The sequence below is a fragment of the Arctopsyche grandis genome, chromosome 2 (genome assembly GCF_051622035.1).
Source record: "Arctopsyche grandis isolate Sample6627 chromosome 2, ASM5162203v2, whole genome shotgun sequence".
In the NCBI taxonomy this organism is placed as follows: domain Eukaryota; kingdom Metazoa; phylum Arthropoda; class Insecta; order Trichoptera; family Hydropsychidae; genus Arctopsyche; species Arctopsyche grandis.
In genome coordinates this window covers 20,223,967-20,250,289 of record NC_135356.1, presented here as the reverse complement: position 1 = coordinate 20,250,289, position 26,323 = coordinate 20,223,967, and the positions used below count along the sequence as shown (strand labels likewise).

General features: G+C 33.7%; 2 protein-coding genes across 2 annotated transcripts in view; one reads left to right on the top strand and one right to left on the bottom strand.

Moving 5' to 3' along the window:
• The window catches only part of LOC143922310 (E3 ubiquitin-protein ligase MYCBP2-like), a 67,256-nt gene extending 43,025 nt beyond the window's left edge, over nucleotides 1-24,231 (bottom strand). Inside the window, exons 1-27 of the mRNA XM_077445536.1 lie at nucleotides 24,143-24,231; nucleotides 23,854-24,061; nucleotides 23,623-23,769; nucleotides 23,297-23,506; nucleotides 22,903-23,211; nucleotides 22,660-22,821; nucleotides 22,333-22,581; nucleotides 21,992-22,252; nucleotides 21,720-21,869; nucleotides 20,911-21,022; nucleotides 20,436-20,833; nucleotides 20,131-20,344; nucleotides 19,427-19,850; nucleotides 19,177-19,340; nucleotides 18,881-19,065; nucleotides 18,026-18,745; nucleotides 17,784-17,945; nucleotides 17,492-17,701; nucleotides 17,207-17,413; nucleotides 16,999-17,127; nucleotides 16,609-16,787; nucleotides 16,151-16,385; nucleotides 15,884-16,059; nucleotides 15,447-15,731; nucleotides 15,272-15,373; nucleotides 15,025-15,194; nucleotides 14,693-14,861 (exon numbers count right to left, since the gene is read on the bottom strand). Coding sequence (XP_077301662.1) covers nucleotides 14,693-14,861; nucleotides 15,025-15,194; nucleotides 15,272-15,373; nucleotides 15,447-15,731; nucleotides 15,884-16,059; nucleotides 16,151-16,385; nucleotides 16,609-16,787; nucleotides 16,999-17,127; nucleotides 17,207-17,413; nucleotides 17,492-17,701; nucleotides 17,784-17,945; nucleotides 18,026-18,745; nucleotides 18,881-19,065; nucleotides 19,177-19,340; nucleotides 19,427-19,850; nucleotides 20,131-20,344; nucleotides 20,436-20,833; nucleotides 20,911-21,022; nucleotides 21,720-21,869; nucleotides 21,992-22,252; nucleotides 22,333-22,581; nucleotides 22,660-22,821; nucleotides 22,903-23,211; nucleotides 23,297-23,506; nucleotides 23,623-23,769; nucleotides 23,854-24,061; nucleotides 24,143-24,231 — 6,026 coding nt within the window. The remainder of the gene's footprint in view (nucleotides 1-14,692; nucleotides 14,862-15,024; nucleotides 15,195-15,271; nucleotides 15,374-15,446; nucleotides 15,732-15,883; nucleotides 16,060-16,150; nucleotides 16,386-16,608; nucleotides 16,788-16,998; nucleotides 17,128-17,206; nucleotides 17,414-17,491; nucleotides 17,702-17,783; nucleotides 17,946-18,025; nucleotides 18,746-18,880; nucleotides 19,066-19,176; nucleotides 19,341-19,426; nucleotides 19,851-20,130; nucleotides 20,345-20,435; nucleotides 20,834-20,910; nucleotides 21,023-21,719; nucleotides 21,870-21,991; nucleotides 22,253-22,332; nucleotides 22,582-22,659; nucleotides 22,822-22,902; nucleotides 23,212-23,296; nucleotides 23,507-23,622; nucleotides 23,770-23,853; nucleotides 24,062-24,142) is intronic.
• Nucleotides 1,543-15,190, top strand: LOC143922984 (uncharacterized). Its single transcript, XM_077446454.1, has 2 exons — nucleotides 1,543-1,778; nucleotides 12,609-15,190. The coding sequence occupies exons 1-2, from the start codon at nucleotides 1,641-1,643 to the stop codon at nucleotides 13,803-13,805; spliced, it is 1,335 nt and encodes a 444-aa protein (XP_077302580.1). The 5' UTR covers nucleotides 1,543-1,640; the 3' UTR covers nucleotides 13,806-15,190.
• Nucleotides 24,232-26,323: the final 2,092 nt, after the last annotated feature.

The window sequence follows — 26,323 nt, the reverse complement described above, 5'->3', positions numbered from 1 at the left end:
ACTAAAGAACGGACCAACTTAGCGCAGTTCATTGGTCATTGTTCACCTTGCTTTGTTAATTTTTATGATGATCCTTTTTTTTATGCTATCTAGCTTTGTAGTTTGCCCTGTTTCCTGGAAAATAGACCCAAAACGCCCTGTTTCCTGGAAAAAGCATGCTTCCGGTCCTATCTCTACTCATGACCACCAAATTTGGTATACTATCCCAAGTTATCCCCAATTTACATCAGTGGGTTGTGGAAGGGCTCCCACACAGAATTGTTTAGACGACTGTTTGCTATGTAAAGTTTTAGCTTTCAACTTAGGACTATCAATTTTAGCCCTTTGAATGCTGATCAACGCCGATCGGCGTTTTACCGACAAGTCCATTGGCTTGAAAAACGCCGATAGGCGTTATATTTTGAGCATGTACAAAGTAAACAAGAATGCTTACTACCCGATAAGCCTTTCCAGGTAGCATTGAAAACAAAATGCATTGAACATGGGTCGTGTAATCCATTTGTCAACGTTTATAAAGACTGGTTTACACCGGAATTTCTGAATTTATAACAGAATTTCCCGATGGGAATCCCTAACTGCCGAGGATTTTAGAATATGGCTTGGTATTTAGATTGTGAGCATTGCATTTTAACAACAATGAACAAGATGGAACTAGTTTTGGAAAAATACATTCATTAATAGACTTCTTTTGTTTGTTTTTACCCAGTTTGGCTCGATATTTGTAACATAAACAGCTTAAACATGGCAAAACAATCTAATAGTTTTTTTATTAAATTTATCTGAATCGAAAAAAAAAATTTCAACGGTATCGATATCGTCGTCATAGAAACTTTGATTTGTTTTCGATGCTTCCAACAAACCTTACATACACAGTTACAAAGTCTCTTTCGAAATTATATATTAGATCGTTGCAAGATATATTAGAGAGTCTAAACACACCTTTACAAAACTCGAAATCCTATTTGGTAGTTATCTAGGGTTCGTTTGAATTAGCTACAATTTTTATGGGTCTACCTCACGGGACCGAAAGTGTAACGACCGAAAACGCAAATATCGGAAGGCAAAGATCAAAAATCGAAAGATCTCAAGTCGTTTAGTCTTTTTAAAAACGGAACATTTCGACGTCCCGAAGCTGTGCTTGGGGACAACGGGACAGGCTACCTAAAAAACGGGACGGTCCCGTTCCAAACGGGACGTATCGTCACTTTAACCTTCCAACGGGAAAGTAAAATATATATTTTTTAAAGTATTATCATTTATCATTTTTCATAGCCAGCAGCATAGCTCGGTCGTTAAGCTTCTGCTTAGCGTTGAGAGGCGGCGGGTTCGATCCCTGGGCCCGAGCCTCGAATGAAAATGAATTTTTCAGAGTTAAGTATGCACATATCTTTGAAGGGTTTTTGGTAAAACTTTCATCCACCCGAGCAACGCCGGGCAATTCCACTAGTACTCACTATTTGCTATGATAATAAGAATATATACATATGTAGTTGGCTCGTGTTCTGACGAAGATCCAGAAGAGGGGATTCGAAGCAAATGGAAGAGAATGGTGGGGCGTTATCTATGAGACGGTGTCAGTTAGTCAGACGAGTGAATCGTGTGGTGTGTGGTGGTCGTGTTTTTCCATCATAACATGAGAGATGGCGAGGCGAATGCTGCTGCTCGGAGCGATCCTGGCTCTTGGTGGATGCGGACAAACCCTGACGATCTGCGACGAGGAGGCCTGCTCCTGTGATGGCTTCAGCAGGGTCTCCTGCTCTTGCACACTGCCCCATCAGGTCCGCAATATCAATTGCACTAGCGTCACCTGTGCATTTTCGCTGCACCTCGCTTTTCTTATCGCCCGCTTGTTTTGATTAATTTTCATTCTTGCACTCTCTCGTATTACAGTATGCATGACGCACGATGTAATTACAAAGCGTCGATTCGCAATGCGAGCTATGCATTTAGATAATAACAGAGGCAATAGTTTGCATAATACATTATCCCCATGCGGGTGGAAATTCAAATCGTTGTAAATGAATATATATATTTTGGGGTAGTATTCATTCCGAGCACTTCTATCATTAAACCTATTAGTATACTAATAACATAAGTTAGAACTTGCAATATACACCTTTATGAAATGTTTCTAACAAAAAGATCCATCCTTGAGTTGGAGTGTTGCTCTATTGAGTGACTATCGCACAATATTGAATCGGCGTATTTAAATATAAACGTACACAATTACTTGGAAAATGACTATGATTATATGTATGTATATACTTGGGAAATCAATTTTATACATATTTTTAGTACAAATGATGTTGCTAAAGTATCTATTTTATGATATAATTATATAGTCCACGAAGAAAAACATACGATGTGATCAGTTAAAATGTTCTTATATTATATTATAAATGGAATTCGCGTATGCTAGATGTTCAAATAATGCTTTTTGAACAATGTGAATCTTGATCTGGTTTTTGTCTGCTGTTAAGGTGGATGAAGTGGGATATACAATGTAGAAATGAATACATATGCACATACGAAGCCATATTTTGTTTTAAATTGAACTGTCACTCTTTAATAAAATTGTTTATATGGTTCTTAATTCTTTTCAACTAGGTTGGAAGCAAATGTACGTATATTTTGATCGCGTAAATTATGACGTATACTCTTTTTTGTTTCCAGTAAGCAATCATAGACAAGATTAACATTGTAATTTCCTTCCATTTCAGCTTATCTTGTGAAACATTCATCCATTCTGTTCCGGAAATTTCTTCGGTTAATCATTTTATATATCATATTTTATTTTCTAACGTTGTTATCATTTTACAAATGTCGTCTGCTTATTATTCTAATGCGTTTATTAGGATAGCGTTATTCATTCTGTCTCGTCCTCCTTCCTTGAGAATTTTCCCGTATTTTTCTCATCTATGCTGCGAAATGTTGCTATCAAAATGCGAAACTGTTCTACGAAAAAATACGCACAATTTGTATTCAATCAAGAATTATTATGTACATTATTTATAAAATATCCAGCTAATTGCGCGGTAATATCAACTTATATTATATTTACCAAATTGCGCAAGCGTTTTTTTTTTATCAACGATTTAGCTGTGAATATGATAATAATAGTCTAGCTGGCATCGACGATGTTTGCGCAAGATATGTACGCATTATCGATCGATCAGATAAATTAGTTCAACGTACATAGATTTACTTTGCTATATAATATTTTGTGTATTTTTACAAATTCGATTTCGGAGTCGCGGCGTCTTTATATTTACGATTGTATGATTCTGACAAAATCAAAGATATACAAAATCATGCTAAAATTCAATCCTGCCAAAGGTTTCTAACCACTAACTAACTTGAAATTCACACGATTGCATTCGTTAGAACAATGGCGTCGATACACGTTGTACTTGGTCGTTAAATATAATATGGCTTTTGTAAAAATTTGTTAACGATTACGTTATGAGACCTAAGCTTTTTATCAGGCATCATCATTGAAGTTTTATAATCTGCTAGTTGTTTTACCCGGCTTCGCTCAGTATTTGTAATATAAACAGCTTAAATATGGCGAATATCATAGTAAATATTCATTTGCTTTTTTATTAAATTTATTTGAATCGAAAAAAATATAATTTTCAACCAATCGAATTGTCGTCATAGAAAGTTCCTACCCAAAGATACTTACATATATACATATTTACGTACAAAGTTTCTTTCGAATTTATATATTAGATTTAAACACAAATTTTACTTTCTATTTGCACCTTTTTATACTAAATTTTAAGTATTATTATACTAAATATTTGTACATATGTAGTATGTATTTTAGCGCACTAGGTCTGGGAGAGTAATAAATAAATAATAGAAAGGAAATTTACACTTTTTAAATCAGGTAATAAATGTTACGGCTAATGGCAAAATTTAATTTCCACTCAAGAAAAGATAAGTGCATACTAACGGCTTGCCGTAAAATTCTACCTGTTTATATCGCACACGTAAGTAAGGCTGCGCTACAACAAAAATGGTTCGGTGATTATTCCGCTCAAAGCGATCTCGCACATGTCACTAAAATCTCGATCACGAAACACCTGGCATCCGAAAATTCCATCCATCCAGAGCTACCCACACGAACTATCATAGTAACGAGAACCCGAGTACCAGGTATTCCGTATTCACAATTTTCGTGGCAATAATCATCGTGTGCGAAAAAATCCGTTTACCAACAAAAATATAGAGATTTTCACCGCAAGTCACTGGTACATACATACATACATAAGGAACCAGCTCGTGGCGTGTGCGACGTGATTGGCACACACAGGCGCCATAAAAGAAAAGGCGTTTAAAATATTTCGAAAATTGTTACAAATGTTTCGTTGACCGAAAAACGAAACATTAATCAACAAAGATTTTCATAAACCGTCATGTTTTCGCATTACATGAGTATAACGATCTGATATAAGTCGAATCCATTTTACCAAAAGATAAAAACTTTTGTAATTTTCAACTTTTTAAATTTTTATTATTTTACTAGTTAGTTCTCTATTTTATTTTGTATTGCATTTATTTTTGTATTTGAATATTTTTATTAATAATTAAAAGGAGCCTTGCACACAGGTGCAAAATCAATGAGGATCGGTTCTGCATAAGTACGTACACAGTGGTGTCACCCCAATTTCGGAACAACGGGTTTCCAATTTTTTTTTCAATAAAATTATTTCGAAAATATATATTTATTTACATTTTTTTTTACCCAAGGCACTATTACATGAAAGTTCATTAAATTTTCAAGATTTGTATAATTTTTGACAAAAATTATATGAAATTTTAGATTAAATAATGGGTTTCCGGAGACTTTTTATTTTTAACAACGGGTTTCCGGAAACCCATGGAAATTATTAGGGTGACACCATTGCACATACATACATACATATATCAGTTCTATTGAATTTCACTTTTTCGCGATTCAGCTTATATTTCCCGACCTCACAGTGTCAAAGTTCGTTCTTCTCAAACGTTCAAATTTTAGCTCACATACTCTTGTCACTTGTGTACAATAATCAAGAGAGGTGCCAGCGTGGGCGGAAGCGATGATGAATTCATTAAAACAATAATGTTAAACCACCACTTACAGAGTTCGCTCTTCAGAAATTAAATCGAACTAAAACTCGGCTTTGGATATTTTTTTTCATAGAACACGCAGTTGTTAATATGTATGTATGTACATGACTTTAATAGATTCCCTATAATGAATGGTGTCCTTATAATCAAAGCGCATAAATCGATTTGTTCGAATGGGAATATGTTTATCGGATATATGGCTCATAACCATAATTCACACTTTGAGTGGAGACTGCATACTGTAATGGATAATCAACGAATTAAGACGAAGAATGCGCGTGGGTCACTTGGAAGTCGCACAGCACGTATTTATGTACATATGTATGTATGTACATACATACGTCACAGCCAAAGTGAACTAAGAAGCAAATGTGTATAATTGAAAGAAAGAGATGGGAAAGAAAAAAAAAGAAACGCGCCCAAAATACGAAAAATGACGCAAGAAAACGCAAATGTGCAAACAGTCAAAGTAAACAGATAGAAACACACGTTATACATAGAATGATGTCACGCGGATGCGAAAGATAAGAGTGGCTTATCGGCCAAATTTCGATGCGGTGCAAACGATCGACAAGCGCCAGACAGACTGTACCACAGATTAACGACATACCTACCCTGTATACGTTCTGTGCTTCTGATACTTTAGTTCCGAATTTTTCCTTATTACATTATTAAAAACTCGCCAGAAAGATCCAACTCAATTTTAATAATTACCATTTTAATAATTGCATCTGTGCACATCGAAAGGTTACTCGTCATCTGATGTGCAATTTTTCATTCGTGAAGTCGAGAATTGCGTTTAAAGCAGCCATCCAGTTAATCTGTGGTTCAATCTGTCTGGCGCTTGTCAATCGTTTGCACCAAACCCGCCAAATATGTAGCCGTCGATAAGTGCATGTGAATGTAGAAGTGATCGAACGCAATGATATACATATTTATGTACATATATAGAATTGTTAAAAGATTGCAAGCCACCAGATTTAACCGATCTCGGTAAAGATTGAGAATCGCTGGAGAAGTGATATACGCCGATTGAAAATTTATTATTGTTGTTACTTTTACCCAATAGTTATGTGTAGAGACCGGAATCTGAAGGGGCTGTTTATTGTTCAAAGATTGTAAATGCATTGTTAAAGGTTTGCCGAACCTTTTTTACAAAGGATTTACAACAATTGAACAATAGGCGGCACGTTTCCGGCCCCTTCAGATTCCGACCTCTAGTAATGTGTGACGAATGTTAAAATATAACTAAACTAAGTTAAAAAAATTAAGCTATAATTAAAAAAACATATTTAAATAGTATAATATCAATATTCTGTGTATCTGCGATAACGCTCGCCATACTATAAAAGTCGTTTTGATTCGACATACATCATAACTAAACCACTGCCAACAAAATGTACGAATATTATAATAACTAAAGAAAAAAACTTCTATATATACTGAGCATTTAGCGCCATCTATTGAAAATGTATTTAATTAATTAATTAATTTTTCTATTTGGTGTTTTATATTGTTTATATGTATGTAGGTAAGTAGTTTGTGCCCGGGGCCCTGTACGTATCGTAACTATTTGGTTTGTTAAAAGAATATTCTGTGATTGGCTAAAATTATCATTTTCACTCCTGTTAGCTCTATCGAACTTCACTTGTGTGTTATACACACACCTTTACATTAATATAAATTTAAAACTGCTACATGGAATAAACATATAAAGAAAATCTGCATAAGTTCCCTCTTAAAACTTTCTCGTTTCTTTATAGTTTTAAAACTTATACATTGTTTTGCCAAAAATATGGTACGTCATTTTAAAAAGTTTCCAGTGATCTTTGACAGCATATGAAAATATGCACTAATCAATATATAATATACTAGCTTTATTGCCCGGCTTTTCCCGGGGTATATAAAAAAATAAAAATAAAAAAAATAAAAAAATAAAAATTTAAAAAATATATAAATAAAAATATATTTATTTATTTTATTAGGAGCGGCGCCCCCGTCAGGGGCCCCACGGGGGCTGCGCCCCATCGTTGGGGCCCCATGGGGGCTGTGCCCCCTCGTTGGGGCCCCATGGGGGCTGTGCCCCCTCGTTGGGGCCCCATGGGGGCTGTGCCCCCTGTAGCGCCTTCGGCAAGGCCCCATGGGGGCCGTGCCTCCGGTGGGGTCCCATCTGGCTGCGCCCCCTGCGCTAAAAAAAAAAGAAATCGAACGTGTTTCCCACCCAACCTACGACGGACCCAACCTATGACCACCCAACCACGCACTGGCACATATATACATACATAACCCAAACATTAGTATTTTATATGTATAGATACATACATATGTACATTGAATAGCCCAATTTCATCAAATCACCCAAGGACTTGCTACGTAGTACATATTTCAAAATTTTGAAAGATCATAATTTGAACTTTCATTTACTAAATGTTAGCTCACAAATGAAGAATAACAAGTTTAAAACGACATCAGTAGCAATTGGCAATAATTGGCTAATACTAAATTACAATTGAAGTGAATCTTCCAGTTGTAATATATTTTGACTAGTTGGAATTTACCTATATATTCCGTTTAACCCACGTAAGTTGATTCATATGGCGAATTACATTCCAACTAGTCAAAATATATGACAACTGAAATTAAAGTTCAATTATAAGTTGACTCCAGGTTAGGTGGAGAGGTTAGGTTTTCGTGAAAACGTCTCTCGACTAGTAAATTGTGTTGAAAGTCACACTTTTGTTTTGAACGTATTCTTAGAGTTATCGTGATACGGTACTCATTACCTTTAAGGTCTGTTCATACCTATCCAGCACGACCCGTATCCTGCAGGTGGCATGCAAGTGCGGATAGTATTCTTTGGTACATTCTATATGGACGCGCATGAATGCGTAAATGCGCATGCGCGAATGGAGAATGAATACGTCCACATAGAATGTACCAAAGAATACTATCCGCACTTGCATGCCACCTGCAGGATACGGGTCGTGCTGGATAGGTATGAACAGACCTTTATTCGAAATACCTAGCAGATATTAACGCACTATTGAATTCTAAAGCGTTCATAAAAACATCGGACCTGTCAAAACTCAACTGTTATATTATGTACAACTGGCACACATTGTTGAAAGTGTATTTGCGCTAGTAGAGATATAATTGTCTAGTTACATTGTCTTTGAATATTAATGAATATGAATAGAACTGAAAATAAACCTCGACTGTGACATGTACACGGAAGCTATATCACTAAATATAAATCTATTTAATTTCTACATTATATCTTTGTACAGATTTTAAATTTACACGTAAAACTTTAATATGGGTCACGTGGTACGATCGATTATATGTAGGTTTCGACAGAAGTTCAAATTATAAACAAATCAGACATAGTTGACCAACAATGAAGAGATTTAATTGTACGGCACACTGCACCGACATGGTTGTCGTAAATTTGTGTCACAGATTGGACACGAAATACGTAATAACATTCAAGTGATAGTAACCCTTAAGACGGTCGTACTCAAAGAGCATATTCGTTCGAATAGTACCTACAAATGTACGTATATTGTCGACATTCAAGTGTTATGCGCGCACATGCTCGATAATCTGTATAAATAGTTTACCGTTCTATTTTCGATGAACATTGTATAAACGAGGAACATTTTCACAGAAAACATTGCAGAGCGGAAACGACCACCAGTATAATTTTATACGGGATCGAAATAAAACAAAAAGAAAAATCCATGAGAAATAATCATTTTTTTTTAATTTCCAAGTAAATTAACGTGATCTATTTGGTTGCTGCTTAAAAACATACATTTACATTGAATAATTCGCTATTTATCAAATATTTATTTTTTGTGATCAACCAATTCTTTCTAAAGAGGACGGGTGAGGATGGTGACTTTCAACTTTGTGTCGCGGTTTTCGATCAAAGACATTAGGGCGAAAACACATAGAATGGGACGTGTTTTCGTTTTTAGATACTTTTAAACATGTGAAAAAAGCGTAGCATCCCCAGCCCACATACATACGTGGTATACATTCCGAAAAATCACTCCCTGGAGTGTTTTCTGTGATATTTTATCCTTGCTTTACAGTGATCGATAACGGTAAATCTCATATTTGAAGAAATGTAGGAGAAAGTTGTTGGTTGCATATGGATATGCAAAATGGTTGCTCATGGGAAGTCAAGGACACATGACGTCCCATACTACTCTGTGTGTTTTAGGCCTTATTGTTATGGGTACAAGTAGAAGTTGTGTGGTATATCCAGAGCGATCAGTCGTACGGGACAAGTTCCGTTTTCTAATATTTTGTCCCACTGTCGCAATAAAGGTCGTCGGGATAGTTAAATGTCCCCGTATTCAAGTAATTGTTGCTAAAAAAAACTATATTCGTCATATATTCGAGAATATGTGTATGTGTGTTTTGATGAAGTTACAGATTGTTATGAAACTTGCTCGGCAATTATTGGATGTCATCGGGAAAACCACCAGACTATGAAGAAGTTCAAAAGACGGCCGAGTATCCGATTTAGGAATAGAAATAAATGAAAATGACCCTCAAATCAATATTCTGTTCTAAAACAGCATACGTATTACTAAACAAATAGAAGGTGATCAAACAAAGTGGATAAAAAAACCATGTAATGATAAATAAAACCAATTTCTTTTCCATTATTGAGGTAGAAAACCAAAAAAAAAATAATTATCTAAATTTCGTAGCTATGTATTTATTCGCAAAATGTGAAAAAAAATTAAATGATAAAAAAAAACCTAAAAGATTATAAAAAATAGAAAAGGTTCATTAAAATATATTTGATTTCCAATATGTGCCATTTTATTATAAAATGTGAAAATATCTTACCGCAAAAAATGTCCCGTATTCGTATTTTCTAAATGTGGCGACCCTAGATACGCCCCGTAACCTATGTACGTGCAATACTTTTTAACCTCACGTATTGTCTAATCTCAACTATTTGAATGCACGTTTTGTTTTTAAACACTATTGATGTTTACTCTTGAAATTATCTGTTATTATTTATTAGAATTTTCAATATCTTTATTGTTTCAAGACTCTACAATCGTCAATCTCACATATTATACTATTCAACTCTAAATATTATGTAAATTTATTAGGGTTTTTAATACGTTTATTATATAATATGATAGGGTCACGTAACCTGTTAAAATCTAAAGTATTATTTTCCATACTCTTTATTGCTGCAGTTGCATCTGTCTCATGATGACCCATGTAACCCTCAAATATTATTATCATTCTTTATTCAGATCAATAAATTATGTGTATCTAGTCAAGTACTAAAATCAAAAGTATATAATATAAAAAGCTATAGGTACATAAAACAAGTACCAAAAAAATCCGTGTATAAGACACGGATTCTACTTTGTTTATTAAACCAAAAATATGTGATTAGTTAAACTTATCATTCTGATTGTATAAATGCTCCTGTTAGTTTTATTTAACTTCACTTGTGATTGAACTACTTGATTAGTACACTTGTAATTTGTAATTATAACTTGTGTTTATAATTCGAGACTTGTTTCTTTATATTCCAAAGCTTACCCAGATATGTCTCGTTTGGTGTCACGATAAATTGCCCACGAAATGATCAGAATGATAATTTTATGCAATCACAGAATTTTTTGTTGACGAACAAAGTATTTAAAATCAAAGTAGCATCCGATTGTTTAAGAAAGTTTTATGTATAGACATTTAAGTGTTTATTGAGACATCAAAAAGTGGTGTAGATAAAGAATTATACACAATTTATTATACGGTTCTGGATAAAGAATGATAATAATATTTGGGGGTTTCACGGTTATGAGACAAATGAAACTGCAGGAACAAAGATTATGAAATATAGTACTATAGAATTAGCCGGGTCGTGTGACGTCTTAAAATAACAAACGTGTTAAAAACCCTAATAAATTACAATAGATAATAGTTGAACATGATGTATGACTGTTGAGACTTGAAATAAATAAAGATATTGAAAACGCTAATACATTATAATGGAAAATAGTTTAGAGTTGAATAAGATGTGTGACTGAAGTTTTGAAATAATGAAGATATTGAAAAATCTAATAAATTATAACGTATATTTTAAGAGTTAACATCAACAGTGTTTAAAAACGAAACGGGCATACAAATGTAGGTTGTGAAATAATTGTAAAAACACGACGTGTTCAAGCAAGTAACAAATGCTAATTTATTGATATAGAATACAAATAAATATAATAGACAATTTATCTAAACATAACTCAAACGATTCAAAAACTTATGTATCAAAAATAAGAAAATAACGAAATATATATTCTGAAAAGAATCGTGGCAGGTGTCCCACAGGGAAGCTTACGAGTACGTATGTGCAATGTTCGAAGTGTATTAAAAGTTTCAAACTGTCCGAAATTTTCAACGAACTAATCAAGTAAAGCTAATAAAAATATTTTGAAAAATAACATGAATGGATAAGAAAATTCTGATGAAATACCAATTCATTCGCCAAATTTAGAAATTATGGGTCGATAAACTGGATCTTTGAACAAGCTCGGCAGGATTTAAATTTTTAGATATTTTTGTAAAATCAACTTATAAAATTTGACGCATGTTTTAGGACTATTAGAGAGAAAAAAACAAGTAAACTATTATACTTCCGCAGATAATAACTACGGATGAGGAATAAGTAAATGACTAATACTGCATACCTTTTTGATAGAATGAAGTTTGTGATAGTGAAGCAATTATTATACAATAGTTTAGTTTTCATTTATAATACATCGACGAGCCTTCGAAAAATTACATTGTGTATATGGTTGAAGTCCACGGTAACTTTATAATATGTTTATTTCTCACTATGACTGACAAATGAGAAATTTATTTAAAAAAAAAACATTTAAGTAAAATTTTTATTATGAAAGACTAGTAGAGTAAATATTTTAAATAATTCAATGAAATATAGTTGTATTTTAAGCTTAATGAATACACTTGTAATACTAGGTTCATAGTACATACATATGTTTAATTTTTAGTGAATTAAAATTATTGTGTAAAAATTGAAATATATATATAAACTATTTTTGGTCAAGTAGGTCATGTTTACTTATGTATGTAGATATTTTAATAATTCAATTACCATAATTTTATCTTATTATTTGGATTTATAATTACCCAATATAATATATTGACAGTGACCTTATGCGTTAGAATATATTAATCACGACGATATTTAATAATAAATTTAATAAAAACAAAACTGTCAATTGATAACTGATGATTTTTGTATACACACATATAAATACATGCTATGTACCTATACATAGATATGTCGCACTTTTTAACTCTTTCATTGTCTTATTTGTCATTATACATTATGATATAAGTAATTTCATCTCCAGACCACAGAACATTATGAACTGAAAATTATTTTATTTTGATCTATACTGTTTTAAAATATTTTGTTTTGTTTACAGGAGATAACAGTTCGCCCTGAAGGTGCCTATAAAATATTACCATCCGCAACATCCTTGGAAATTTATAACTGTTCAAGAGTTTACATTATACCAAACGCTATACAAGGTTTGCGTGAGCTGAAAGCTGTGAAACTCTCAGGAATAGATTCATTGACTCTGTCAGAGAATTCACTACAATGGGCAAGAGAATTCAACAATATCCCCGGATTAGACAATGGTATTAAAATATCAATCCAGAAAACAACTATGGAAGAGATTCCATCATACGCCATCAAAGGCAACATAAAAGAAGTGATATTTGATACTTTGATAATACACAAAATCAGATCATTTGCTCTGTCCAGCATTACAGACATGTCTATGATCAAAATCACGAATTCTACTATCCACAATGTTGAGGCTCAAGCATTCAAAAAATTCAGTCTGGGTATGATTTTGATTAAACAGAATTCTTTTAAAGAATTGCCTAGTAGAATGTTCTCGGATCTGAAAGTCAGCGGAGAGTTTTTGTTTGATGGCAACTCTGTGGAACGAATCAGGAGCAGCTTTTGCATCGTCAAAGGCCTCAGAAAATTAAAATTCGAGAACTGTAACGTCCGAATAATAGACGGTGAATCATTCCGGGTAGTGATGAATGGACCCGTGTTGATACAAAACAACACAATTGGCGAATTAAAAGCCAAATCTTTCTATGGCATAAGTGTATTCAAAGAAGTGACCGATCGTCAGGGTTTGATGGATTTCGAAATTTGGAACAATACCGTGTCGTCTTTGGAAGTCAACGCCCTGGATGTCAACACTACCAGTTTTAAATTGTCAACGAGAGATCTATTAGTGGATCAAAAGTGTAATTGTAATCAGTGGTATTTCCATATTGACCTTACTGTTCTAAATTCGTTGCTGTGCAACTTTGAAGGACAATATTATTTGTTGAAGGACTACAAAGACGCTAATTGTGCAGTTGAAAAAATCAATACAGCCCTATTGTCAGTCATCATCATATCGTGTATAGCTATTATTGCAGCGGTGGTCTTGATAATTGTGTTATTAGTTAGAAAATATTGCGGAAAATCGATATATTGTTTAAATAAGAAATCTGATAGACTTAATGTTATAGTACCTGATGGAAAGACCTACAAAGAAACACAGTTGTATGTCGTTGTAGAAAAGGCAGAATTACTAACGACAAATTTATAAGATGTGTAATAAATATTTATATTTCTTGATGAAAGTTGATTAAAATTTTACTCCGCTGAAATATTTCAATATTTGAGAACAGCAATAAATAAATACTTTTTGTTCAACGACTTAAAATAATTAAGACTGTTAGTTGTTTTTGTATGAATTATATGTATGTATGTATATATGTACATGTATCAACAATTTGCCATTGAAAAGTTATACCAAAGAAGAATTACAAGATTTCTTCATTCTAAATTTGAATCGAGTGAATTCTGTAATATAATTGTAATACTTTTCACAATATTTTTAATATCCTCGTAAATAAAGAATTGGATATTTTCTTAAACTAAATAAAAAGTCATTTACGATATTGAAGATGAATGTTTTGTAAAATATACACACGTTTATGTAGTCATAAAACGACAAAAATAGTAGCTAAAATTACAGTATTAATGAATTATATCCAATACCAATCATAATCAATAAATAGTTTGTTATTTCCAAATCGCATACTATTTGCATTTAAGTTGTCAGGTTTTCACCATGAATGAAGCAGTCTTTTCTAGCTTATATTAGCTTCGCTAAAACTAAAACTTCATGGCAAAATTCATAACGGCCTCACTGTATCAACCGGTTGGTTTTGAGTTTCGAACAAAGTGAGGCTTCACCTCCTCCCATCTACCTAAAACCCTTTACTCATATACTGAACTGAACTTGGAGCCCCCCCCCCGGCTTTAGCAATTACACATTATCTTTTCTTTTATAAACGTTTGAGAAATAATGTTAATGTGTCTAGATAATAAACCTGTTTCATTTGAAATTTATAATATGTATAGTTCGATTTTGTGTTTTGTATAATGATATTGCACCGAACGCAGATTTTAATAAAACATGCGACTCACCTGAATGGCAAAAGCCCGTTCAAGGCTTGATTGATGTCTGGTGTATTTAATAGTGAAAATCCTTTTGAAAGAATCACATTTTCACTATCATCAATGTCGTTTGTCTGGGAGAAATTTGGAGTCATTACAGGATCGATTTCATCCGCCGACGACGTGGAGGGAATGGCGTCTGAAATACAATATTCAACTTTTACAAAGTACTTCAAATCTGTTATTTTTATTTATGAATTTATAAGCTGAGAATTTTATTTTTATTGTTTTTTAATATATGAATGTTGGATGTGAAAGTACTTTTTTATTTCATTTATATTCCGTTTAAATTAAAGAATAACCTGGATATGAAAGAGTGGTGGGATTCATGAGCGATGCTGCACACAAACCACCAATGTAAGCTAGTTCCATTTCGAGCACTGAGAATGCAGTAGTAGACTTGAGATACGGCTTTGAATCCACCATTGGGAAGAAATCTTCATAGCCTACGACGAGACACTTGAAACCGAAACTAGAAAAAATGAATAAAACACGTTAAAATACAACTTGATTTGAGAACATCACCATGTTAATTAGTACAAACTCTACCGATTTCCATTATCATCCTTCAAATAGTCAGTAGCAGTTTCCATTGAAAAGAATATCTCATTTCCAGGGACAATGATGGTTTTTTTCGGCCAATCATCTTTGCTACAGTTGAAAAATAAATTAAATATTTATAACAATGCATACAATTAATAATTATTTTAGAAATACTACTAACTTATTGGACATTTTCCCAGTAACTGGTATTAAAGGTAATTTATTGGTCATTTCCGGAGGTACATATTCAGAATTGTAAACAATATCTTTGAATATCAATGAATCATTATCAGATCCTTCAAATTCTTCGAATTCCATCGAACTTCTAGGATTTTCTTCATCATAAGCTGACCACCAACCATACGAGCGCGAAACAAATATTTTAAGGGAATCCTCGGGTTGTGCTGTTCCACTTCGGGGATCCATTTCAAGAGCCATCCAACTAACGGAAGGTGGTAGAGTGACTCTAAAATGTCAAAAATATTAAACCAGACGAACAAATACAAAATTAATGTACTACTGTACACTCATACATATGTACATATATTAAATATTAATATAATAATAAAATTCGACATATATCTATTATGTATGTGTATGACTGAACTTGAATAGTACCTATAATTAGTTACAGTGGCTTGCTTATATGGATGTGCACTTTCCACCCATTGATGAATGGCCGAATTTCTCATGAGTAACTTGTTGTCAATTTCTGGATTACTATAATTCAATTGATTTATGGCAGCCGTGTGCGGTAGCAACTCTTTTACCATTTGTAGTATGCTAACGCAACTCTGAAATTAAGCGTTTAAATATTTATGTTTGTATGTATATTAAAATAATTTAAGTCAAATAAAAATCATTATGCAAACGAAGTTCGTTTACCTCTGGATCCGTTAATTGGGACAAATGGGCTAGCGTGAGCGGAATTAGATTTGTAAGACACGGAGCATTGTTGATAGCCTGATTATTTTGTATTTGCTCTGGTGTATATTTATTTCGTATGATGCTGAGATAGTGTGCACACTTCTTTATGATTAGATTTGCAACTTTTAAAATGTGCTTTGGTGGAAATTTGACCAAACCCTCAGTTGAAGATAATAACGATAAGTGGGAATCTCTGAAATGACAATATATTTTTTAATGAATGTACATACATATGTTCATATATAAGTATATGTCCATTTATGTTCTTTACGAGAGAAAAATCCGCTCTACAAATTTTTACCCAATTTTAAACATAATATTTAAATATTTTTGAACACATCAGTACATTTTTAACCTAACAATGTTTCATCTCGTTATGTTATTTTATACAAACATAATTTAAACGTTACACAAACCTGAAATATAATATGGAGGGAATCTGTCCACGATATGTGGAGGTAGAGCTCACACCGAGGAAACATTTACGGAAAACAAATATGGTTCCATCTGGACCCTTCACCGATGGCAATCCTTTCTCACCACTTCTCGTAGGTTTACCTATATTCCACAACCTAAATGCATAGTGACATCGCTCCTGTAATGTAAAAAGTCATTGATATATTATATAAGTAGTATATGTACATGCGCCCTCACTCTTCAGATTTGGACCCACAAGAAGTCTCACAAACTCTCCCAAAACCCAGGTATAAAAAAAATAGTTGTTCATTGACTATATTATTAGTTATTACAATATGATGAATACAACTTTATATTAATTTATAATTTAAAATTATACATTAATTCACCTTGATAGGAAGAGGTCTTGGAAATTTAATTTCCACAGTGTCATCACCAAAGTATCCAGTTTCAATAACACCTTTGGCATATTCAATGCACTTCCACTGAGATACTCTGAGACCATCTGTTATTGTCATCTATAATTGAAACATAAAATGAGTTGAAATACATAGTTGAATATCTCCATGAAACAACAAAATAATCATTACAACTTACCTCGTGAAATTCCAATTGATATTTGTGCTTTCCTGGACTGGAATAAATACTTACGCCGATTATAGATATTCCTGGCTTATCAACGCTAAAACAGACCACGTCTGGATAGTCTGGTGTGCCGTTCCAAGTATGTGTTGGATTCACTTCCAAAAAGCGATTTGGTGTACTGATTATGTATCCTCGAAGGTTTGGTTGATCCTCATTAGACTGTAGACAAAACAGTATAAAAACAAATCATTAATCACTAGTAAAAGTATTAAAATTGATAATTAATGATAATCCAACCTCTCCGACGGCATTGAATGCTAATTCAGCGACAATTCTAGTTAACAATTCACATGTGCTATTGACAAGTGTTTCGTGTGAGCTTTCCATCATATTTGCAGTGACGTTGCCATTCAAAGCCCTTATGAGTGGAGACATGACTAATTCAAGCAAGTGTTCCAATGTTTGAGTTAAATGCCAGTTATCAGCATCTACAGTAAATTCTTCGATCTTAAAAATATAATTTTTATTATTATCACAAGCTCACTTTTTAAGTACCATTTTACAATAAACAGCTATTTTAAATACTCACTGATGGTTTTGCCATTTTTTCAGCAAGCATTACATTTCTTAGAGCAACTTTACTCGATTCCGATTGAAAAAATACCGGCAGCACTAAATTCAAATTGACACAACTGCTCAATGAAGCGACGACAGCACTCAAAAAGAAAACGTTTTGTGTGCATATTCCGTCCTGAAACAATTAAATGGAATCGCCAAATAAATCAAATCTTTTTCAAGTAATAATCATATAAAATATAGTAGAATATTCACCTTTATATTAGAAAGTAATGTACAAAGTATTTCCCACTTCAAATATGATGTAGGGTAAAATATATGGAATAACTCTTGAAATGTTTGGCCACATTCCGTCAAAACACTGTGTATTATTTGGTTTAATTTTGGAATCAATTCCAATTCATGTAATTCATGTATCGGGGCAGTTAGTTGATAACCAAGAATAGAAATGAGAAGTTGTCGTATCTCAAAGATGGCATCGACAAGTTCTTCTGATTCTTCGTTCTTCTTCTTACCCTTTTTAGGATAAATGTGATTTAGATACGACTTGATCAACCTTAGTGTTGACCTGTTTATGTATTCTAAATGTTCAAAATATCTTATTTTGGTAATAGGTTCGTCATACATCAGTTCAGGTTCGACTTCCCACATTTCGCTCTTCAGTTTTTGCCAACTCCACAGAAGCAACGCTTGCAGCGAGTCTAAACCTTGTCGGCTAATGTTTGTACCGAAATTTTCAGTCAACAAATGGACGTGATCAGGTTTGTCGTCTGCTTTGGAGCGCTTCAAAGGTGGAACGCCATGGACCAGCAGTGATGGAATTTGACCGAAATTTACATTTGTGCCTTTTGTTGACATCTTAGATGAGCCAAAATAAATATTATTTCCACATATGGGCACAACGGATAGTCCTTCTTCGCCAAATTCGGTCACATTGCCAGAGACTCTAGCCCAAATTACATACCACCGGTGAGTCTGAAAGCATAAGTTTTAACTTGAATTTCAAATCACTCAGTTATTTCTTCAAACTACCTATTAAAATATTAACAGCCAAAACTATGTATGTATATATAATTTCAATCTTTAAAAGGGCTTAAAATTTCCAAACACCTTAATAGCGACCGGAGGATCAAAACGAATTGCATGCTTAGCCCCGGCATTGCATTCATACATAACTTCTTCAGTTTCGGCGATTAGTTTGCCATCTTTGTCTAAATCAGAATCACCATATCCCAAATCGAAAAGTTTTGCCTTTGCCATATACTCTCCATTACCACCATATACCATTAGTCCAGCTGAAAAATAATAAATCATTATAAAAGTAGCACATCAATTATCAAGACACGAATACTGTTAGTGGAACCTTGCTTATATAAATTATCATAGTATAAAAGTTAAAAATTTACATAGGAATAAATCACAGTCGCTCATGAAACGTATTGCATCTACTCCATCTTCATTATCATTATGCCACTCCTCTCTATATTGCAAAAATCTATTTACTTCTGCAGTCTTCACATTTTTTTCATCATAAAAACGTGTAGTGGGAACATCTGATTGTAAAAACAGGCTGAAATTTTCAAAGTTTACGTATATTACATTACAAATGAGTAATAATTGATATTTTGTTATTTAAAATTCGTATTCAACACTCACTTTTGTGAATGAAATGTGTAGAATGTATCGAGACATGCGAGAATGTGAGTAGCCAACTGGTATCTCGTAATGAAGCAATTGCCCATTTTCGGAATAGCCAATTCGCAGCTGAGAATTGACAAAGATCTCCGGTCCATGATAATCTCTTGATTAAGATATGGATCATCCAACGTTTCTTTCACATATGAGGACTCAAATAGTGAGCACTCTTTTAGATTCTTAGCCTCAACCGTCAGTATATTGAAGCACTGGACAACAAAAGGATGGGTTGAGTACTTCCACATGACGTCATAGTGAGGATCCAAGCATCCCAGATTACCCACGAAGTTCACTTGAGAATTGGAACCGAAAGATTTGCACGCACCATTTTCTCTGTTGATAACTATGCATGAATATGAATGTCCAGGCAAATATGGCAGTATCACTGTAAAGATTAAAGCGTATATTACATATTTTAAATTACAACAATTCCGATCAGAGAATTCACATACATATGTACTTTTACGACATCTTGAAATTGAACTGGTTAATAATGGATGTGGTATAGTTTTTTCAATAATCAAACATATGATAAAACAATATTCATAGATTTACCACTTCAACCACATACAGAATCATCAACACAATTATTTCAAGAACGTCAACAAAGTATATAATTGCAATTTGAATTTTCCTCTAAGCATATTGAGAAACTGAATAATTACTTAGGTTCTTTTGGCTGCTAGCAATGGTAGAATTTAATAAAGTGTGTGTGTTGATGAGGGCTTTGTCTACGTTGATGAATGTTGCATCTCCTGAAGCTCCGACCCATACCGACTTGTAACCATACGTGGGTCCTAGTTGAACGACTGGACCCGGTTCAGCTGCCCAAGCCTCCAGTGTTTCTCCGTCATCGACTTTTCTAGCCAATTGTCCCAACTGCAAACATGCCAAATGCATGTATAAGTGTATATACATATATAATACAATATACAATACTCGAAAAATCTGAATTGAAAATAATGCTTACATTGTTGTAACCCCAGGTGTAAACTTCACCAATCTTTGTCAAGATGACGGTGTGATTGCTACCCGCAGCGATAAGCTTTGAAGGTGGTACGTTTATTTTTACAATTGCTTTGTGAGGATTTGTATGACCGATGCCGAGTTGTCCAAAGATGTTGGATCCGTATGTAAAAACTTCACCTTGCTTAGTCAAAAGCACAGTGTGGTGTAAGCCGCAAGCAATCTGGGCAACTTTTTCCTTCAAGTTTATCGGGCCTGGTGGCAGTTGATATGAGTCGTCCGATTTTGTAGAACTGGTATTTTCGGTGAGCTGTACGTTGTTAGACTTTGTCGAACGTTTCATAGATGTAAATTTCCTGCCGCGTGATCTTTTTTGACGATGCGACAACTCTTCCTGATATCCTAGTTGAAATAAGATAAAATGACTAAATATGTATCTGTACCCATACTTACAATATGCTATGAAAAACACAACATACCATTTTCGTTCATTTCATAAAATCTACCACACTGTCCTCTATTGTTGAGTCCAAGTGTAAATACTACCCCAGATATTGTTAGGACAGCAATGTGGGCCTTACCTAAAGCAACCTATAAATATTGGAATATTTTGTTTAATAAAGTAAGATATGGGTCTACGTGACGAGACAGAATGTTAAATGACAGAAAACGCAAATATCGGAAGGCAAAGATCGAAAATCGAAAGATCTTAAGTCGAAAGATCAAAAAAAAAGGGTGCATGGTAAACGGTACATACTCACGTACATACTCGCTTAATTTGCGCGAGCAGGATACAACAGGAACAAGAGGAATATGCTTTTCCTCCCGTATTCTGCGCGCGCACATTAATACGGTAGGAAAAGCCTATTCCTCTTGTTCCTGTTGTATCCTGCTCGCACAAATTAAGTGAATATGTACCGTTTACCATTCACCCTTTTTTTTTGATCTTTCGACTTACGATCTTTCGATTTTCGATCTTTGCCTTCCGATATTTGCGATATTCCGTTTTCTGTCATTTAACATTATGTCTCATCACGGCGACCGATAACAACCATATGTCTGATAGATTTTTCTCATATTAATATATATATATATATATATATATATATATATATATATATATATATATATATATATATATATATATATATATATATGTTTATTCTATGGCCCGGAATTCTTTTCGGTGGACCTGCATATATACATATGAACATAGTGTTTGGGAGAAAAATGATAATTCATAAAGTGGCAAATCGTGACAAAGTGACAAAGGATCTGAATATTTTACCTGTATAACATGTTCATTTGGTAAATCTAAGCGTCCATTAGAATCGCAATAGCATGCATCTTTTCCGAACATGTACAAATGGCCTTTGCCAGTGACGAGAGCACTGGTGCCGTAGTTGCATGATGCTGACACGATGGATTCACCTTTCAACTAAATTGAAATTGAATCATATAAGAATCCACAATATATATTAATAATATGATGATTGCTTAAAGTATTGTGAAAAAGTAAATTTAAAATTGTACTTTCCATATTTGTAAGAAAAAATTTACCTTTGTGAAGAGTTTACTCTTTATCACTTTTGGTTGCCGTCCAATTTTGGGCACCTCACCATCTTCTCCCCATTGAGATGTACCTGAAAATAGCGCGCTTCCTTTTTCGGTGATAAAAACAGCATGTTGCCCATCATGCCCGACAGCCATTTTCTTTATTAAGTGATGTTTCTCGATTGGAGAAAATAAAAGAGTACTCCAAGGACCGTCTTCTTTTAAATTCTTATTACCCAGGACTGAACCCAATCCAGTGAAATAAACCTGGAATGGTAAGAATAAAGTGAAAAAAAAAAATTCAAATAAAATTTGATGAAAGAAATTCTGTTTATATTTAGAAATACCTTTCCATTAGTCAATCGTATTATTGTGAAAGAATGTCCTTTCGCTATTTCTACGACGTCCTCGGCTTTTATATCTCCATTATTAAAAATTGTAGGTTTCAGATTCTTATAGAACTGATTGTCATTGTAAGTTTCACCTTCGATGATGTATGATCGTTTTTCTGTGATTTGCCAAGTATTGTCTTTTGTTATGGTGAAATGTTTAGATAAGGTTGGTTCGATTTCTATGACCTTCAAACTCATGCCATCCTGTAATAAATTATCATGCATTGATGAAAATTTCACAATCAATTTTATAAATTATCAAAAAAAAAGGTAAAAACTAACATTTGTAGATGATATAACACCAAGAGTCTGAGAATCGGAATAAAACATCCCATTCGTAGAAATGATATTATCATCTAAATGATACTCATCAATTATCTCCAAACTATTTTTGGATAATTTTAACATTCTGCTCTTTGACGGTATTTTAAGGAATAACTTTCCCTGTAAACAAATTGAAATAATTACATGTATATAATACGTATACATTGTATAATATGTACATAAAATAATGTATATACTGACCTGGTATACTCCTATCCAGCCCGATGGTTCTTTGGCAAAATTTGCGTTGAATACAAAAATACAACCTTTGACTGTGTTCGAATATCCATTTCCTATTTTATATAAGCCGTCAGAAGTTAATATATACAAATAAACTCCATCGGAACACATAGAGTATGGGGTGGAATCCGTCATTAATCCTTCATTAACTAGGAATCTATCATAGATGGAAGATTTCGGCACACCGTGGGTAATCCAGTCGATAAAGGTAGTTGTTCCCAAGACGAGTGCTTGGGCACTTTTTTGAAGTTGAGCGCATATTTTCGGAAGCTACAAATGAGAAAAAGTTACGATATCAGGTTTAATGATCACGCAGTTACTTATATGTATGTAGATATTTTTTATAGATACATACGAAAACTTTTTGATCCTCCAATGGTCTCGGTGATGTTAATAGCGTTAAAATTGCTTTGAATATTTGTCCAGTGTTTGCCTTGGCCAGGACTAAAGCAACTAGGGAGGAAGCTGCAACGGCTGCCATATTTGCGCCATCGTCAGGATGACTTGAATTTGGGCCAAATACGCAACTAGTTGTTAATAGTATATCAAATATATTGTCTAAAACCTAGAACGATAAAAATATGAAAGTAAATACCTGTACATACATTCATATAAAGATTTTATTATTATATTAAAAGTCAAAACTTGAGAAAAGTTAAACATCCATAAATATTGGTTAACCTGAGTTGGTTGGTCAAACAACTCTTCTGGTCTCAGTTGATTCAATACATCTAACAGTGTTAAAAGAGCCTTGCTGCACAGTACTGGCTGACATAAACGCGACTCTTTTAATAGAGTTAGGACTGGTTTTAATCCAATATTAATTACCTGCAAAAATAATAAAAATCGAAGTTAATTTTAATAACATAAAAACATTATGAATTGCAACGACATATGTATGTAGATGCTTACATCGGAATTGCAACCACAATTTTTTTCCTTCAAATTCGTTTCTTCGAAATCTTTTGTTAGTTCGATCGGCGTGAAAAAGAACGTGACCCATTTATTAAGAATGGCATTTCTAACTGTTGCTATAGCGGCAAATTGTGATGGATTTGCCAACACAAGAGGAGGGTCTTCTCTCTCCCTGCTCCGGTTCTTCTTTGCAAGTAGTTCTTTCCTGAAAACGCAACATAGTCACGGGAAACCAGATACAAGAGATGCCTATTCCATATGGTATATAATGTTCAGCTATCAATACCTGCCAAGATCGGCAATATCGATGAAAAGGTTATGATAGTGCTGTCGATAAAGGGACCTCTTGGGATAGTTCATCTTTTTACCGAACATTACTCGTGGTTTTCTTCTACTTGAATTATAAAATCGACATTTTCAAGTCTGGAATTAAAGCACAAAAATTATACAATATGTTCATATGAAATTGGTAAGTCACTTCAATTCAGAAAAAAAATCGGCATTTATAAAAATCAGTCATTTGCATATGCTTCAAAGTGCACATAATTAAGAAAAGAATTATACAATATAAGTTAATTATAAATTATATTTGAAAGCGTGAAGCATAAATGTCTCTTAAAATCGATAAGTAGCTATCCATATGTTTCTATAAATAGTAATTTTGGTGCGCAACAAAGGAAATTGGAAAATTTAGCAAATTGATATGATGTTTAAAAGTGTTTTGTCTTTATGAATTGTCAGCATTTTAAATTCAATTTTTAGATTTTTTTATGGTTCTTTATGGTTAAAATTTATATAAAATGTACAATACTAACGATTCATGAAGACAAGACATTTTGAAACATCATATCAATTTGAGAAATTTCCCAATTTCCTTTGTTGCGCACAATTACATTACTATTTATAGAAACATATGGATATCTATTTATCGATTTTGCCAGACGTTTGCTTGACGCTTACAATATAATTCATAATTAACATAAAATAATAACAATAAAATCTAAACATATGTATGTACATATACTGCAATAGCAAAACTGCATTGAAAACTCGCACGACGCACATACACATAAATATACATACACATGTTATAAAGCAATGTAATCCACATTATCAAATACGCATTGCATACAAGGGTGTATTAGAACATGTACATTTGCAATACAAAAATGAAAAATATTAACGCTGAATAAGTGCATGCCGGAACATGCCGAGTACGGGGTAGAGATGCGCTGACAATGTACTCGGACCCAGACCAGTGCAACGCAAAAGTGAATACGCAAATGAGAGCTGGAAGATAATAGAAGGGGTGGGTTGGTGGGAGGTGGGGGGTGGACGATGGCAGACATAGCCCACATTACCTAGATCGGTGCATCTTACCTATGGTGCGGCTGCGGCCTCCAGCTGGGGATGATTTCGTAAATAAATACGTTCAGCCCCATACATATGTGTGCGCGGTGTGGTGTAGTGCAGGGTACGACCCATAAGGCACCCGAGGCGCAACTGAGGGATGACTCTACCCCTCTGACTCACATCCCACCACCACCCCCACTCACATACAGCAACCCTCCTTTATTGGTGATTCTAAACCTGTTTCTGCACCCCTTTTATAACGCATTGACCAATTCTATCAACTAGAACCAGAGTACATGTCCAACATTGAAATAAAACAAGATCAATTTAAATATGCAATAATGGAAACGACTCCATTGGTATTTTTTTTTTTAATAGTTAATAACTTTTATTAGAATTCATAAATAACAATGTACATACATACTATATAAATAATAATAAATTGCTATAAATAACAAAAAAGCTAAAAAAATTAAACATTTTATGGTCTATGTTAAAGTATCATTTTATTTTATCTTTAATTTTATAACAGAAAGGCCTCACAGGTAACTCCAATGCGCCTTCCTGGCCAGAAACATTGTACATATATTTGATACAAATATTATTAGTATTACACAAAGTACATAAATACATATCAATTAATAGCCGCAGAGACATTTATGGTCAAATTTGTAAATTTGTAGCATTTTATACAATTCAGTGAAACTCGAGATCGCTGGAAACTCGAATTTTGCGAAAAAATGGGTAAGGTTGCCAATTTGTCGGAACTGTTTCAATGAAATTCAGATAAATTGGTGAACTATGATAGGAAACGATCGACCTGGAGTCACAAATCCAAGGTCTGGCCAGCAAAAACCAGTGGGATTTTAACCCGTGACCACTCTGTTCAAAGCATTATATGCTAAGCACTAGTCTATTCTGCTATCATGAAATAGAAAACTGCATATTTGCATATTAGGAAATCAAAATAACATTCATATTTACATACATAAACCATTATGAAATCAAAAGTCAGTAGCCAACCATTCAGTCTCTCATTGATGATACATATGTATGTACATATAATCTATTTACTAACCAAGTCATTGGATGTCATTGTTCAATTATTATTATA